This window comes from Tripterygium wilfordii, chromosome 10 (genome assembly GCF_013401445.1).
Source record: "Tripterygium wilfordii isolate XIE 37 chromosome 10, ASM1340144v1, whole genome shotgun sequence".
Classification (NCBI taxonomy): Eukaryota; Viridiplantae; Streptophyta; class Magnoliopsida; order Celastrales; family Celastraceae; genus Tripterygium; species Tripterygium wilfordii.
This window is the reverse complement of record NC_052241.1, coordinates 4575995-4594130: the sequence shown is the minus strand read 5'-3', so window position 1 is coordinate 4594130 and position 18136 is coordinate 4575995. Positions and strand designations below refer to the sequence as shown.

At 39.5% G+C, this 18136-nt stretch overlaps 2 protein-coding genes across 2 annotated transcripts; one reads left to right on the top strand and one right to left on the bottom strand.

The window, feature by feature from the left end:
* Positions 1-7254: 7254 nt before the first annotated feature.
* On the bottom strand, positions 7255-8320 carry LOC120007281. The gene is made up of 2 exons (XM_038857482.1): positions 7783-8320; positions 7255-7706 (listed from the first exon to the last, which is right to left on the bottom strand). Exons 1-2 carry the CDS (start codon positions 8318-8320, stop codon positions 7255-7257), a joined length of 990 nt encoding a protein of 329 aa, XP_038713410.1.
* A 4904-nt stretch (positions 8321-13224) lies between these two features.
* Positions 13225-14808, top strand: LOC120007280. Its single transcript, XM_038857481.1, has 3 exons — positions 13225-13474; positions 13551-14177; positions 14309-14808. The coding sequence occupies exons 1-3, from the start codon at positions 13225-13227 to the stop codon at positions 14806-14808; spliced, it is 1377 nt and encodes a 458-aa protein (XP_038713409.1).
* The last annotated feature ends 3328 nt before the right edge of the window (positions 14809-18136 follow it).

Genomic DNA, 18136 nt, shown 5'->3' with positions numbered 1-18136 from the left:
CACAAACACCACATTAAACCCCCAAACCATCGCCTTCAACCCTAACCGGCTCAGACCCGGATTGAAAATCCGGAGCAGCATCAAAGGCACCGTTAGGAGGACATCGAGTGTGACAACAACATATTAAACCATTTATACTTGCAATTGTTGGAGTTCTTATGTGCAGGTGATTGTTTGGGACCAAAAACATAGAATCAACAATGATTTTGTAGTGTTAATTGGTTGTCTAGAATTAGTGTTGGCATTTATCATGAATTTCATTATTCACATTGATCATCTGCATGGTTGTACTGAAGAGTTGGCATAAGTTTCAATGCATTTTTGCAATTTGGAATTTAGGTAGCCATAGTGTGTGAAAATAATTTTTCAAGTAGAATCTCTTTTATTAGTATTTTAGTGGAAAAATGCATTTTTGCACATCTAGTGGTTGTAGGGGCAAATTCTACAATCATTGAATGATCAACTTTTATGTTCGAGGGGCCCGTTTGTAACTTTGAGTCCTGCAAACGTCACAATAAGAACAACCGTGAAAGCTCTCAGACTAGACTAGGGTGTGCTGGTTGTAAGGCTCCGACGATCAAGTCGGTAATGATCAGAGATGGGAGACCAACGATGATCTAAGTGTTTGTCTGAATATCTTTAGTGAGGGGTCGGAGAGTTTAGGTTTCTAGTTCGTAATGTTTCAATCCCCTCTTCAAGGTAGGAGAAGGATATTTATATGAGAATGAGGATAGACCTTGAAAGTTGTGTTGCCCACTTGTGTCCTATTGGATGAGACTGCATGGTGTAAGTGTATGAAAGTCAAGTATCTCGACGGTGTTAGGGTTGGTAGAAGAAAAGTAGGATAAGGATGTTAGGACATATGAGGTGACTATGACACGTGTCAATCGGGATATGGATAATAGTGTGGGCAACAATTAATGCATGGATGTTGTACTGTAAAAGATCATACTTGGGGATCTGTACATATCACGTCCATGAATGTTGGTGTGAATAGGATTGGATGAGGCTCCTTTGGGAAATAATCATGCAATGAGTTGGCGCTCGGGTGTGCCAATGCCTTTGCTATGGTGGCACCATCGTGTGGGCGCCAATACAGTAAAGATACTTCAAGACATAGTTCATGTCTAAGGGAAAATTACTATGAATATCGGGAAGATATTAGCCGTTAGAGTCAGACATGCTTTATGTAATTGTACTATCACTAGACAGTGTCTTGAAGGTTGCACGTGGGCCTCAGAATGGGCCCTAGCGTGGGCCTAAATGTATCGGTTAGGCTCGTGGGCTTAGGTAGTCTAGCTTGGGTTTGTCGTTATATGGCCCAGTGGGGCCATATGATATTTGGTGACTACAATTTTCTCCCACCCTTAAGTATGAAGACGACTTCATCTTGGAGAGTAGTTCACGGTGTGGTCCTGCATAGAACAAGAAATGGTTAAGTAATATGTAACCTGAAACGGCATGTATAATATGTAGCCTGAAGAAGCGTGTATAATAGGGCACAACTTCGTTTGTTTGAAGCTGTGGAGCACAACTTCGTTTGTTTGAAGTCGGTAGGGCACAACTTCATTTGTTTAAAGTTGTGAGTATAGCGTAAGAGCTAGTTATAGCCTGAATAGGCATTAGCATAAGAGCTACGATGATGCCGTAAGAGGCGTGTGTAGTAGGGTACAACTTCCTTTATTTGAAGTTGGCAAAGCACAACTTCGTTTGTTTGAAGTTGACAAGGCATAACTTCATTTGTTTGAAGTTGTGGAGCACAACTTCATTTGTTTGAAGTCGATAGGGCACAACTTCGTTTGTTTGAAGTTGCGAGTATAGCGTAAGAGCTAGTTGTAGCCTGAATAGGCATTAGCAACGTACAATGTCCCTATTAAAAACTTCGAAACAAAGTTAGTTTCATGAGCAATAGTGTTACCAATCAATAGGGGATTGTTAAGTTCATATAGCCTGAAAAGATAGGTAAAACATATGTAGCCGGAAGAGGCGTGTTCAACTGGGTTCAGCTTCTTTTTGCCTGAAAAGGCATGCATAGTATATATGTGGCCTGAAGAGGCGTGTATACCCCCACTGAAAACTCAAAAACACATTAGTTTCATGGTAAATGGGGGGTCCCACTTATACGTTTGAGTGAATATTTAAAGGAATCAGAAAAGAAAACTTTAATGCCACGTGTCAAGGTGAAACGATAGGCAATTAATGCGTTTGACATACACAGTGCAATTTGAAATTACAGACACCGTTTCTTGGGGAGCACGTTTCAAAAATCGTGCATTATGATGATTAGGGATGTTTCGTGAATCGTGCACCTTTTAAATCGAAATTATAGAGCTCATATAGTATTTTACCATTTGAGTAAGAACCTGTTTGTTGAGACTCGTAGAGAGCTTTCTGGATTTCGTAAGTTTACATTGAAGAGAAAATGGTTATTCGCTTTGGATCGCTTGAAGGTAACTCTCGTTTTTCTTCGCTTTGGATTCATGTTTTTAGAATGGTTAGGTCAAGTGATCAAGATTCCGAGAATGCGGAAAGGTCCAGAAGTGGCAGGGCCTTCGTCAGTGAAGCCAGGGGTGAGAAGGAAACCAGTGTTAACTTCTCATGGTTCGGGTCAGAGGCTCCGAGGGCTGGCAGTGAAGAGGGTGGTGAAGTAGAGAGAAACGACCATATTGAAAGGCCATTGTTGCCAAAAGTGTTGAACCCTAAGTCTACTTTGGCTGAGAGTGATATGAATTACATAAGAGAGACGTATAGGATTCACCCTTCTATAGAGATTAGACCCGGGTCTAATATAGAAGGGGTAGACCACGAGGCTCTAGGGTGGTCCCCGTTTTACTTGTTTATGTTCAAGATAGGGCTCAGATTCCTAATTACGTACTTGCTTGCGGAGGCTTGTAGAATATGGATGATTCCTCCAAGTCAGTGGATGCCCAACAGTCTCAGAATCATGCTGAGCATACAATGCATAGCCGAAGCAGAGGGTTTGGAATTTGGCATCAAGGAACTGGTGATGGTATATTACGCTAAGGTGAGTGTGCCTGGTCGGTACACCGTAGTGCGTCGGAGTGGTAGGAAGGACCTAATTTTGGAGACCTTTGGGTGCCTTAGTCTATGGGCGCCATGGAGACCTAAATCTTAGTTGGCGGGAAGTCGATAGTAAGTTCTCATTTTATTGAATTCTTAAGTTAATGTTACTGAATCTTATATATTCTTTCTTGACAGTGTCTCGGAACTCAAAGAAGACTTGGAAGAAAGACATGGGCGTAGCCAATCGGGTGAACGCCTTTTACAGTTTGGGCGAGCATAAGAGATCTTGCAAAAACATCCTGACCGAATACAACTTGGAAAGGTCCATCTTGTGGAGATACATAAGTAAGTTCGTTAAAGTGTAACAAGCTAATAGGATTTTAGCAGGTTTCTTGTTCGATATAGCTCACCTTTGTCTTTCTGTTTCTGGTAGGTGACGAGATGTTTAACAACGTGGTTGCTGACGTGGTTCAGGTGGAAACCCTATACAATGCTCTGATGCAAGATGCTGAACTCCTAAAGAGTAGCCAGGGGTTCTCTAGTGGTGGAGGTTTTGCTGTAGCGAAACGTGCAGCAAAAGCTTCCAAGGCTCATAGGGATGAAGAGAGTAGAAAGAGGAAAACGGTATGGGATACCACTGAGCTTAGGACAAAGAAGAAGGAAGATCCCGCTGGAAATGGGAAAGGGAAAACTGTCGAAGTTCGTAAGAAATTCAAACATGACACGACGGCCCCAAAGGTTGGCGTTGGGACGGAAGCTCCCAAAAAACTTATGCATGACGCTATTGTCTCCATGCCCAAGGGTCATGGAGGAGCTCCTTATGTGTCTGCTCCTTTAGCGTCTGCTGCAATAGTGTTGAATGAGGAGATGGATGAGGATGAAGGGGACACGATTCCATTGATAAAAAGGATCCCAGGTATTAGGGCACAAGATGGCGCAAGGGTTGACGCATCTATGCCAGAAGAGGTTGTTGAAATTGAAGATCGTGGGGATTTTGACCCTATAGTTGCTGATTTTACTGAGGCGGTCATGGATACCAATGCTGCTCAAGGGGAGGTTGCGGCCAGTGGCTCAAGGCTAGACGTATCGGGGAGTGAAATGGAAGAGATTTCTTTATGGGTCCCTAAGTCATTAACTGTGACTTCTGCTCTGGTTTTGCCCCTAGTAGGCGTTAGAAAGTTTGTCTTTCCAGAGGATGCCAAGAAGTTGGATGCTATGCCATTGCCTAGCCAATTCAACTACTCGGTGGCTCATTGTTTTACTGTAAGTGTCCTTACATATTCACTGTAGTTGTCTTTACGAAATATTTTCTCAACTGTTACTGCTTATAATCATGCATATAGTCCTTGCAGGCTTTGCAGGGAGTGTTGTGGTCCAAAGAGAATGCTATTGAGGACTCGGCCAAAGAAAGGCTTGAAGACACGGTGAAATCCTGGAGTAGAAGCTTTCCAATGCTAACGCCTCAGTTGAAGAGACAAGACTCTAGTTGGTCGGTGAAAAGAACAATGGTTCAGAGATGTCTGCTCAAATTATGGATCTGGAGGGGAAATTAGAGGAGGCAGATGAGCAGCTAGTACGCTCAACAGAAATGTTGAGTGCTTTGGAGATGAAAATAAGTGATGACACCTACAAAGGCCAACCAATTCGAGTCAAGGATTGCTCAACCGACCAGAGGCAAAGTATTTTCAGGAATGCTGGGAAGGAGTCACTAAGCAATTGGAGGATGCTGAGAAGAAAATGAAGATAATGGAAAACCATACGTATAGACAGTCAGTAAAGCTTGGTGATGTCACTGAGGAAAGGGACCTACTCAAGGACTCCTTAGTAGCTCAGACTCAAAAAACAGCCCAGAAGGTTGAGATGGTTGAGAAGATGCATGCTAATTACATAGTCAAGATCGGGGCCATGGGAGGTGTTTGTCAGGCCATGGAAAGTTTTAACTTGCTGACCCAGTATAAAAACAACGAGCACCACAGGTGGGATGTGGATTTGATGCTTAAGAAGGCTGCATTCGTGTTAGAACATTATCAGTCGAACAAAAAATGGTTATTGATGATGAAGGATCCGAGGGTGGAGAAGAGTTGGCACCTCCAAAGAGCACTGTAACTCCTCCTACTGAGTAGTCGCCTATAAACGTTGGTGAGCCGTCGTCATGAGAAAGCATTGAGGCTCCAACTGCTGATCCACCAATACTGGAGAGTGGGCTTCCAACTACTGTTGGTGCTGGAGGAGAAGAAACCCTATTGAACAGTTAGAAGAGGAAAACTCCTACTGAACAACTAGTCATCGGGATTGAAGCTCGAGCTTCTCAACAAGAGGTTAGGGAAAAAGAAAGATCCTCTTGTAACTACTGAAGCACCGGTGGTTGAGACTGTAGAAAGGAGTGTCGAGCCTTCGACTTAGTTTTAATAATTTTATTCTTTGCATCAAACAAACTTGACTTGTTGTGACTTAATTTTTGTATATATTTTTATTTTCGTAATTTTATATGTATTTTTAGAACTGTTTGTGGCTAAATTATGGACAAATTCGTACAATTCGAATATCATTCCACATTTCCTTAAACAAACCATTCAGTATACTATATGGTTCTTGTCCTCCAGTTTTAGTTTGGATTCTAAGACACGGTTCTAGAATACGAACTTAAACTTTTGAGAGTTATAGATTTTGGTTACTGTTATGGAAGACATAAAAGGGGTATCATGACCAGGTATATCATTATTAAATCTACAAGGATGGGATGTCTATCTGACACTTTGGAAATAGGATTTAATGTGTGTTGCAGGGTTTATCTCATGAAACTGTACTACGTCACCTTGAAAGACGGGATACAGTGCCAGGTGGCACTGTGAACACGAAAATAGTGCCAAGTGGTTTCTTGGACATCGGGATGGACTTATGAGCTTAATAAGTCCATAAGATTTTTATAACTATAGTGACATGGGATTGCACTATATAACTGGGTTAATCCCTGCATGAACCACATCGATTCCAAAGAAATTTTAAAAAGAAAGCTCGTTGTATTGGCATTGATGGTCAAGCTTCATTATCAATCTTGGCATACCCCATGTTGGTTGCCTACTACTGGCAATGGGCTTGACCAACTATGTCTGTATAATGATATAGGAGAGGCTTGATCTCTTTAGAGGCCATAAGAATGTTTAGGAAATCTCAGAGCTGAATTGTCCATGAGGGTCATTGTATTGGCTCTGTTGGCCTGGCTTCATACCCAATCCTAGCATACCCTACGCTAGTTGCCTATTGCTAGGTATGGGCTCGGCTAACTGCGCTTATATAATGGTACAAGGAAGGTTGCAATGAGCAAGATAGGTTTGTTTTTTTGGTTTATTTACTATCATAAAAATCTAATTTTCATCCCTTGGACCACGTTACGCGTTTTGGCGCCTCTGTTTTAATTATTTATTACTCATAAATATTTATTCATGAATTTTGATCATATTTAAATATTAACAGCGGATGAACCTTTGTCCCCCAGCTTTAAATGTGTTCATTGCATGCTTCTGGAGTGTTGTAAAGGGATTAACCTCATCTTTAATGGTGATTAGTTGAATTTTTTATTTCTACTTTCGAAAGACCTTTTTCGATTTTCTAGGTTAATTGAATTGTTGATTTACGTTTTCAACATGTATTAGATTTCTCTGAACATCATTAATTGTGTTTTAGAGACTTGATATGTTTCGATTTAATTTTGGCTTTTCGATAACTGCAAAGAATTAAATCCAGTAGAGTTAATACTTTGGATTTTTGAGAACGAGTGAATGCGAAATTTTTCATATATAAGGCTTGATCTGGGAGTGGAACAGGATCACACAAACATATCTTCCTTTTTTTTCTTGACAACAACAACATTTGCCAGCCATTCAGGATATTGCACTTCCTTCACATAACCATTATCTATTGACTTCTGAACTTCCTCATTGATTATTTTGTTTTGCTCGAGAGCGAACTTCCTTCTATTTTGCTTGACTGGAGGATGTTCAGGGTCAACTCTAAGCTGGTGCATCATAACGTCGAGGTCTATTCCCTTCATATCTGCATGAGTCCATGCAAAGCAATCGTAATGACGGGCTAGGAAGTGAATCATCTTCTCCCTCATTTCGGCAGGCCACTACGCACCGATTAACACTTTGTGGTCTGAGAAGTCAAGGTGGATTTGTATTTCATCAAGCTTCTCCATACCTGGATCATCTAGTTCCAGACTGGGTATGCTTATTTCCTCCCCTTCATGGTAGTTCTGTCGCAACTCCTAGAAGAATGTTGATCTCCCATGATTTCCTTGACGCCATTCTTTGTGTGATAGCGTAGTACTTGATGGTAAGTGGAGGGAACGACCTTTATAGAATGCAACCAGGGGCGACCCAAAATAGCATTATAAGCGAATGGCGAGTCCAAGATCGGAAACTTGGTATGCTTATTTATTACTTCAACAAAAATCAGCAAAGTGACTTCTCCCAATGAATGACTCACCTCGCCACTGAAGTCGACCAGTGCTGTTGACTGCTGCGGAATCAGAGTCTCATCCAACCCGATCCCCTTGTAAGTTGTGAAAAATAGGACGTTAGCTGAGCTGCTATTGTCAATTGAGATCCACTTCGCATTAAAATTTGTAATTTGAAGCGTGAGCACCAAGGCATTATGGTGTGGCTGCAAAAGCTGGGTGGCTTCATCGTCAGTAAAGACAATAACTTGATTAGTGAAAGTCTCAAGTGTTCGTGCAATCTTTGCGGCAGGGTTTACCTTCCTTCTCATGCTTCTTTGCCACAGTATGAGAGTGTCCACTAATTTCTAACCCTCCAAAAATCACATTGTAGGTATCTATAGGCTTTGGTGGTGGCACCTCTTCACCATCAATCTTCCTCTTCTCCCAAATGGCCTTGGCCTTTTTGGACAACAAGTCTTTGAGATTACCCTTTTTTAGCAGGTCATTCACCTCGTAGTTAAGACCAAAGCAATCTGGAGTAGTATGCCATGTGTCCTGGTTAAAGTCACACCATTTGTTAGGATCCTTCCATTTGCCAGTTTCCTTCTTGGGTGGCCACTTCATGTTGTTTCCCATTTTCTTCAAGACTGATACAACCTCGACTTGGTGTATCCAAAGTGGGTACTCGGGGCAGTTCTTGACATAGTCTGATGGTCCTGACTTACGAGGGATCCAATTATTACTTGACTCATCGACGCCAAATTGTTCTTTCTTTTGCCGCTTGTCATCACGCTTTTCCTCTTTGGAGGGATTAGAGGGTATTCTTCTTACATCTTCTTCCCATCGAACATACATTGTTGCTTTTATGAGGCTTTCTCGTAACTTCTCACATCACACTTGATGAGTTCTTCATATAACTCCCTACTGGGAGCAAACAACTCTTAAGTGCTTGGATAACAGTTCCCGGGTCGTAACACGGGATAGACTCCTTCGCTGCATTGAACCTGGCTAGGAAATCTTGTAGAGATTTCCCCACCCTCTGTGGTAGTCTATACAGGTCGTCCGAGCACTTATGAATCTTTTGGCTGCTTGAGAACTGCACCATAAATGTCTCAATCAGCTTCTCAAAGTAAGCAATGCTACTATTCGATAGGTTGATATAGCAACGTAGGGTTGGGCCAGTGAGAGTCGATCCAAAACCTTTACACATGCACGTTTCCTGTAGCCCATGGGGAATAGTAGTGGCATTCATTTTTAGCTTATAATGGGCCACATGGTCTTCAGGATCATCCGTGCCGTTGTATAGCTTTATGTTCAAGACATTGAACCTATGTGACAGCTCCAATTGGGAAATACTGTCAATAAATGGCGACCCAGCATAACAGTTGACATTAATCTTACTTGAAATAGGAGTGGTGTTTGCAAGCTTATCTAACTTTACTCCCATCTCAACAATCTGGCTAGCCATTTCAGCTTTGACAGCGGATCCAATAGTGGATCCCACAAAAGGAGCGAGAAAACATGTTGGTGGTGGAGGTCTGTCTCTAGGAGAACTGGTTAGATCAATAGGCGACCCTCCATTGACGTTCTGATGGATTTCCACCATCTCAGACCCCTTACCCTTTGAGGTGGTGGCATTGTACTGACCAGAGGCAGTTCCAGGAACGAAATGAGTGTCAGGTGGATAGTTTAGGGTGTTTTGAGGTGGTGTTTGGTCGAAAGGTTGGATAGGTGGAATTTGGACCTGAGTCGGGTCTTGGAGTTGGGAAGTGTTCTATTTTTCTACTGTAGCACTTCTTCCCGCAGAGCCGCAATATCGTTAGCCAACGATTCCAAACATGCGTTAGTCAGTTCTCTAGCTTTAAACATCTCTTCTTTCATTGCCTGTATAAGCTCCATTAATTCATTCGTGGTAGCTTCACCGATATCGGCCATAGCTATAATTGTCATGAAGTTTTATGATCAAATGACTACAAAAGCCCCTATCTGGGGCGCCAAATTGTAGGGGCAAATTCTACAATCATTGAATGGTCAACTTTTATCTTCGAGGGGCTCGTTTGCACCTAATGTCATAACAAAAACAACCATGAAAGCTCTCAGACTGGACTGGGGAGTTTAGGTCGTAGAGGCTCCGATGATCAAGTCAGTAATGATCGGAGATGGGAGACCAGCGATGGTCTAAGTGTTTGTTTGAATATTTTTAGTGAGGGGTCAGAGAGTTTAGGTTTCTAGTTCGTAATATTTCGATCCCTCTCTCCAAGATAGGAGAAGGATATTTATATGAGAATGAGGACTGGCCTCGGAAGTTGTGTTGCCCACTTGTGTCCTATTGGATGGGACTGCATGGTGTAAGTGTATGAAAGTCAAGTATCTCGGTGGTGTCAGGGCTGGTAGACGGAAAGTAGGCTAAGGATGTTAGGACATATGAGGTGACTACGACACGTGTTGATCGGGGTATGGATAGTAGTGTGAGCAACAATTAATGCATAGATGTTGTACGGTAAAAGATCATACCTGGGGATATGTACCTGTCACGTCCATGAATGTTGGTGTGAATAGGATTGGATGAGGCTCCCTTGGGGAATGATCATACAATGAGTTGGCACTCGAGTGTGCCAACGCCGTTGATATGGCGGCGCCATCATGCGGGCGCCAATACAGTAAAGATACTTCGAGACATAGTTCCTGTCTGAGGGAAACTTACTGTGAATACCGTAAAGTAAGCATAAGGGAAGATATTAGCCGTTAGAGTTAGACATGATTTGTGTAACTGTACTGTCACTAGACAGTGCCTCGAAGGCTGCATGTGGGCCTCAAAATGGGCCCTAATGTGGGCCTAAATGTATCGGTTAGGCCTGTGGACTTGGGTAGTCCAGTTTGGGTTTGTTGTTATATGGCCCAGTGGGGCCACACGATTTTTGGTAACAACAGTGGTAGACACCCTTGATGTTGTATTACCTTCTTGGGAATAGGTTTCAGAAATTTTGAAACTTTTAATGAGGCATTACTTGAAAAGCAGGGGTGGAGGATTCTTACAAATCCGGATGCTCGATCCAATCTAGAGTATTGGAAGCGAAATATATATTTCAATAAGAAAACTTTTATTCATGCAAGTAAAAGATGAAATGCTTCTTATGTGTGGGCAAGTATAGTTGATGCTAAACACCTACTACAAGATGGATTGAAGTGGAGAATTGGTAATGGAACTTCTGTACAAATCTGCAATGGTAATTGGCTTCCCCGTGGGATAGCTTTTGGAGTTAAGGCAGAACAAGTAGGGTTCCATAAATCGAACTTGGTGGAGTCTTTGATCGATTGGGATAGTAGCTGGTGGAATGTTGTAAACCTTATTGAGCAAAGTTTTGAACTTGAAGATACAATCACTTGGTCCCAGATTTATTAAAGACACATTATTCTGGGTGGCCGCTCCAAGTATAATTACAAAGAGAATGCAATTGATCTCTATTATTGGGTGGCCACTCCAAGTATAAAGAATAGGAAATTTAAATTTAATCTAATCGAATGTTCCTAAAGAAACTTTGTGAAATTTAATTTAATATAATTGGATGTTCTTGAAGTAAATTTGTGGAATTTAAGTTAATTTTATTAGAAGGAACTTTGTGCGGTTGAATCTATATGCATTTTGGAACCCAAGAGAGATGGCCAATTTTGAAATCCATAAACAAGAATGCAACAAAACGTTACAAAGTTATTGTTGGTGGACTCTTTAAATATCTTATTCTCCTTCTCGATAATTTGTGCGATTAGTTTTAAGAAAATTGCAATAAATCAATCACACCATATGCCATCAATCAATATTTATATTATTTGAATAATGAGAATATACATCAATTATATGTCGAAATTCAGGTCCAGATTTAAATCAAACCAAAATTTTGTGTTTGAACTCTGACCCAGTTTTAAACCAAACAAGATTTTTGTGATTAGACACCGAATGCGGAGATATAATTGATGTCCAAACTTTATTTAATATGAGTCAGACAAATTTGATCATCTAAATTGGACTTAGTTTGCCACCCCTAGGTGACCTCTCCAGGAACTATGTTGAATTTAATTTAATCTAATCGGATGTTTCTAAAGAAACTTTGTGAAACTTAATCTAATCGAATCTAATCTAATCGGACGTCTCTAAAGGAACTTTGTGAAATTTAATTTAACATAATCGGACGTTCCTAAAGTAACGTTGTGCAATTTAATTTAATTTAATTTAATGTTATTAGAAGGAACTTTGTGCGGTTGAATCTGTATACAGAGAGATGACCAATTTAAAATCCCTAGACAAGAATGCAACAAAAGTTAAAAAGTTATTGTTGGTGGACTCTTCAAATATTTCATTCTTGTTTTAGAAAAAAAAAAAAAAAGCAAATATTTTATATTACATTGGTCGGTCTAGTAGGTATAAATAGGCAGATTATATGTACAATTTTGAGTGTGTAAATTTATGGTTTAATTTGGTGAGAAATGGGTAAAGAAGTAGTGATTGGTAATGTTATTGTTTTCATTTTGGCACTCATCGTAATATTTCTAGCATTTGATACAAGAGCTGTTCGAGAAAGGCCGACAGGTACGTACAATTTTCTTATACTTAGTTGGCAATGGCCTCAATCACGTTGCAACACCGGAGAAATAGAGATTACTACACCATACACCGCCTGTGGCCGGCGTATATGAACGTATTTGATGAGCCACCTTATAGACAAGTTTGGTTGGTTCCTCCTTATGGTGAAGTCAATGGATGCACTAATATGCCACCAGCTAACCCTTCTACTATTTCGGTGTGTGTCTATATATATATATATATATATAGATATACACTGAATTTCATTATAATTTTATACAATCACACCATAACTAGTTGTAGCTTATAACTCTTTTTTTTTCTTTTTTCTTTTTTTTTTCTCTCTCTTTGTTTTGGTTGATGTGTTGGAACAAATAGAGGGAACTATTTACCAGTTACAATACGCTCGACGATATGGAGACATATTGGGCAGATGTTAACCTTCGTGATTTTTCTAGTAGGACTGTATATTTCTGGCAGACACAATTTGAGAGGCATGGAATGTGTTTTGATTATCCCAATCATCCTATATTTTACTTCTTGGTTACATTACATTTAGCTAGAAAGTTTGACATTCTTGATACATTCTGTTAAACCTGGTTTGCTGGTTTCTGGTTTCAGTTTCGTTTTACCAGTTTTTGGTTTTGCTTTGGTTGAAGGGATGAAGTGTACGAGTTTGAGCTTATTTGCCCTAGTCTTTGGGCTTCCATTATTGGGTTTCGTTTTGGGCCTTAGTGGACCTAAGATGAATCAGTCTTTAACTTGCTCAGCCCATGTTGCATCTTATGTTATTAAATCTTGTACAATAACGTTTGTACTATTTTACTGTTTATCTGCTACTGTCAAATCATGACAGTAGCCGTTGCTTTTTTCAAACTTGTTTATGTATAGGCTATCTCAGCAATTGTAACATAACTTGAACATATGAATAAAAGCATATTTCAGGTTTCTCTCTACTCTCTTCTTCTTCTATCTTTCTTCATCTTCAATCTCTAATTCTTCTATTCCGCTATTATATCGAAATTCTTCATGGTATCGGAGAAAGTTCCTGGTGTGGGTCAAATAAACCCATTACCTTCTTTAGCTGGTGGAGTTCCACCAATGAATAGTGACAACAAGCACTGGAAGTTCCGGCCTACAATCACAAACAAACATATCAGCAAATGATATGGCAGTATTAATGACGACTGTTCAAGAGCTATCAGCAAGAATAGCAAGCTCAACAACAAGTTATGGATCTTCAGCTCCAGGAATCATACCTGGAATTTCAGGAACATCAACTGCTTACAATCCCATAAATCAACCTCCATTATTGCCTAACCCTACACTACCTAATCCAATATATTCCCAACCACCAACATTTCCTACTACTTCTTTGCACCACATGCATCAAACAAACCCAGTTACTCCAATAAATCAAAACAACCAAAGTTTTTTAATGAACCCATACAGTCTGGTTTCTAATGATTTGTCTATTACCAAACTGATTTCATTGGAGCTGACTAGCAACAACTACCACATGTGGAGCACACTTCACTAATGCATTGGAGGCAAGGAACAAAGTAGGTTTTGTTGATGGAACTCCTCCCATACCAGAGGCAACAGACCCAAATTTTGTATTGTGGAAGCAAGCAAATGGGATGATAAAAACTTGGATCAACAACTTAGTTTCAACTGCAATCCTAAAGAGCATTTCAAACTGGAAGACAGCAAGAGAATTGTGGATTGATCTCAAGGATAGGTATTCAGTGATGAATGAAACAAGGGTTTTCGAAATTATCAAAGAAATCTGCAATATGAGGCAAGGTGGTGATTTTGTGACTGACTACTATGCAAAGTTAAAGAGTCTTTGGGATGAATTAGAAGACTATGATCAGCTGCCTTCATGGAGTTGTGGAGGACTAGATCAAGTCAGATTAAAAAAGGAGAAACAAAAGGTTATGCAATTCCTAATGGGATTGAATGACTGTTTCAGTGCTGTGAGCAATCAAGTACTTATCAAAGAGCCATTTCCAGACTTGAACAAGGCTTATAACATAGTGAATCAAGAGGAGAGAAAGCGGAAAATGGGAGACAACACTGCAAGTGTTCCACAGGAGGCAAAGGCAATGGCAGTGAATAAAGGAAACCTCAGTCAAACAACAATTCCTCAAAACCCTACTACAAGAATAATCAAGGGAAAAGGGAAAGTGACAATTCCATATCACAACAAGGAAGCAAAGAAAATTTATTCTGCACACACTGCAAATTGACCAACCACACAGTGGATAGGTGCTTCAAGATTCATGGATATCCTAATCCTAAACCACCTTACAAGAAGCAGAGACAAAACAATTCAAACAATAAGTCTCATGCAGTCAATCAAGTCAGTGGAAATGCAAGTGATCAAGCTGGAGCAGGAATAACCAGTGCTCAATATCAGCAACTCATGGCTTTGCTTCAAAACAAAAACAACCAGGAAGATCAATCTTCCACAAAACATTTTCAGCTTGGAAATGTGGCTTCAATAGCCTTTACAACAGGTAATTTTTTAAATAAAAGCAAAAAGTATTTACAAAAATGGATTATTGATAGTAGAGCTACAGATCATGTCATATGTCATCCATCCATATTTACATCATGTCAAAATGTGCATCATTCATATGTTTATCTTCCGAATGGTGATGAGCATGCTATATCTCACATTGGAGAGGTCAAATTAACTGAAGGAATACTGTTAAAAAATGTCCTGTGTGTGCCTAGTGTTACTTACAATCTTATTTGAGTTAGTAAGTTAACTAGACAAGGAAATTGTTCATTAATATTTACAAGAGGAAAATGTGTCATGCAGGACATGGTCACTATAAAGAAGATTGGGCTGGGGATGGAGCATAAAGACCTATATCACTTTGACAAAGAAAAGAAAGCTGAAATGAAGATTGAACATTTTGTTAACTCTACTATTAGTTCAAATATATGGCATAGAAGGCTAGGACATCCTTCTAAGAATGTATCTAAGCTCATTAAGAGCAATTTTAATAGTGTTTTGGAAAATTGTAAGGAATGTTCTTTGGGAAAAATGAATAGAAAGCTTTGTGGTATTAGTGAAACTTCTACCACCGAATGTTTTGAGCTGGTTCACATGGATATATGGGGACCAAACTCCACTACATCCATAGATGGTCACAGATACTTCCTGACTGTAGTGGATGACTATACTAGAATGACTTGGGCATATCTTATGCACTCCAAGTCACAAACCAGGACCTTTATACAAAGTTTTATTCAATATGTCAGGAATCAATTTGAAAAAGGAGTCAAAACAATCAGGACAGACAATGGTTTGGAATTTAAAATGGGAGAATTTTTCTTACAACAAGGAATACAACATCAAACTTCCTGTCCATATACTCCACAGCAAAATGGAGTAGTGGAAAGGAAGCATCAACACATCATGAATGTGGCTAAAACTATTAAAATACAAAGTGGCTTATCTGAAATGTATTGGTCATTTTGTATTCAAACAACAATATTTATCATAAACAGACTTCCTCGTAGAATTCTAGATGGCAGGTCACCCCATTAGCTTTTATACAATAAGTCAGTGGACTATACAAAATTCAAAGCCTTTGGCTGTTATTGCATTGGAAAAACAAACAGGCCTGCAGGTTCAAAATTTGAACTCAAGGCTAGACCTTGTATTTTTTTGGGATACCCATTGGGAACCAAATGATACAAACTTCTTGATATGCAAACTCAAGAAATATTCATGTCTAGAGATGTTAAATTCTATGAAGATGAATATCCCCATAACACAAAAAAGAATTATGCTATTCCTGAAGAAAATCACACAGCAGATACACATAATGAATCTGAAAACAACACAGAACCTGAGAAAGAACAAACAGAGAATAAGAAAAGTAGAATAGGGAAAGCACCTGGTTACTTGCAAGATTATGTTTGTTACATTGCATCAATTCATGGTCATGCATCTCACAACAACATCATATCTTCTCATGCACATTTCCTTGCTAATATATCTGTGCATCAAGAACCTAGGAATTATACAGAGGCTTTGAAAGATGAAAATTGGAAAAATGCCATGAATTTAGAAATGGGAGCTTTAGAAAAGAATAAAACTTGGCATTTGACCACTTTACCTGAGGGAAGAAGGGCCATTGGGTGTAAATGGATATTTAAAATAAAATACAACACAGATGGATCAGTTGAAAGGTATAAAGCTAGGTTGGTTGCACAGGGTTTCAACCAAACTGAAGGATTTGACTATAAAGAAACTTTTGCCCCTGTGGTTAAGATTACTACAGTGAGGGTTTTCCTAGCTTTGGTTAGTATGCATAAATGGCTTGTACATCACTTGAATGTACATAATGCCTACTTAAATGGGGATTTGAAAGAAGAAGTATATATGAAAATTCCTCCTGGATATGATACAAACAATAAAAAATAGTGTGTAAACTAGATAAATCTCTTTATGGCTTGAAGCAAGCTTCTAGGCATGGAATGAGAAATGCAAAAACGCACTACTAAATTTTGGATTCACACAAAGCAAATCTGACTATTCTTTTTTCTATTATCATAAAGGACAGAACATTGTTATGCTTCTCCTTTATGTAGATGATATGGCCTTAGGTGGCAATAATTTGAGTTTAATTAACAATGTTAAGGATTACATTTCTAGCTGTTTCAAGATCAAGGATTTAGGAGAACTTAAATACTTCATAGGTCTTGAAATACATAGAAACAGAGAAGGATTAATTCTCTGTCAGAGAAAGTACACTTTAGATTTAATAAAGGATACAAAATTAACAGATGCTAAAATAAGCACATCTCCTACAGATACTACTGTCAAGTCATCAAAGGATTCTGGTAAACCTATAGCAAAACCCTTGCAATATAGAAGACTTTTAGGAAAATTGATGTACCTAACAATCACAAGACCAGACATTACCTTTGCTGTTAATACCTTAAGTCAATTTATGATAAGTCCTACTGAACAACATCTTAATGCCGCTAACAAAATAGTGAGGTATCTCAAAGGTACACCAAACAAAGGTCTTTTCTATTCCAGCACAAATCATTTGCAGGTTCAAGTTTATTGTGATGCTGACTGGGCTTCATGCATCAACTCAAGAAGATCAGTTACTGGTTATTGCGTGAAGCTAGGTCAATCACTCATTTCATGGAAATCAAAGAAACAACATACAGTTTCAAAATCATCTGCAGAGACAGAGTACAGAGCAGTTGCAAATACTACTAGTGAACTCACATGGTTACGCAACCTATTCACAGAACTAAAGTTTCAAATTGGTCTTCCTATGGTTCTTCACTGGGACAATCAAGCGGCGATACATATTGCTAATAATCCGGTGTTTCATGAAAGAACCAAACATATAGAAATAGACCTTCATTTCACACGAGACAAGATCGAGGAAGGATTACTGAAATTATCTTACCTCAGAACGGATGAGCAACTGGGCGACATCTTCACCAAAGCAGTCTCTGCACGTCGTCTCGAGAATATTTCCTCCAAGTTGAACATGATCAATCAAGTCGATTATGCTCAACTTGAGGGGGGATGTTAAACCTGGTTTTGTCACGCCCCTCTCTCCCAAGGTATACTGAAGTGTACCTATATCCATAAGATCGTGACCGACAGGGGACCCTATCCCCCGAACCAACCCTTAATCCAATATGTAAATTGTATAAAATGGTAACAACTCCTGAAACATAATGTGGAAACAGTCTCTCCAAAATACCACCTATATACACTCACTCAAAACAGTCGGAGTATCTATACAATAGCGGAAATAAGAAACATATCTATCTGATATCAGACTGAGTAAATAAGTAACACATATACAAATACAATACCTAAAATCCTCAAAACTCGTTAAAGAAACAGCTCGAGGCTACACACCAGCTCATGCATCCCGTCATTGACCATCGTCACCTATATCCAACTCACCTGAAAGGGAAACAAGAAGAGGGGTGAGCCAAGAAGCTCAGTAGGGCATAGAAAGGGAACACCGATATCCAAAAATAAGAAATCAATGAATATGATGCATAATATGAAGTACAATAAATATGTAACT

What these genes read in the sequence shown, in the direction of transcription:
- LOC120007281 (XM_038857482.1), bottom strand. Translation starts at nt 8,320, where the DNA reads ATGTATGTTCGATGGGAAGAAGATGTAAGAAGAATACCCTCTAATCCC. An exon ending in AAAGAAGCATGAGAAGGAAG is followed by an intron (nt 7,707 to 7,782) that starts GTAAACCCTGCC and finishes CTGACGATGAAG; the next exon opens with CCACCCAGCTTTTGCAGCCA.
- LOC120007280 (XM_038857481.1), top strand. Translation starts at nt 13,225, where the DNA reads ATGACGACTGTTCAAGAGCTATCAGCAAGAATAGCAAGCTCAACAACA. An exon ending in AATAAATCAAAACAACCAAA is followed by an intron (nt 13,475 to 13,550) that starts GTTTTTTAATGA and finishes GGAGCTGACTAG; the next exon opens with CAACAACTACCACATGTGGA. An exon ending in AGTGAATAAAGGAAACCTCA is followed by an intron (nt 14,178 to 14,308) that starts GTCAAACAACAA and finishes CCAACCACACAG; the next exon opens with TGGATAGGTGCTTCAAGATT.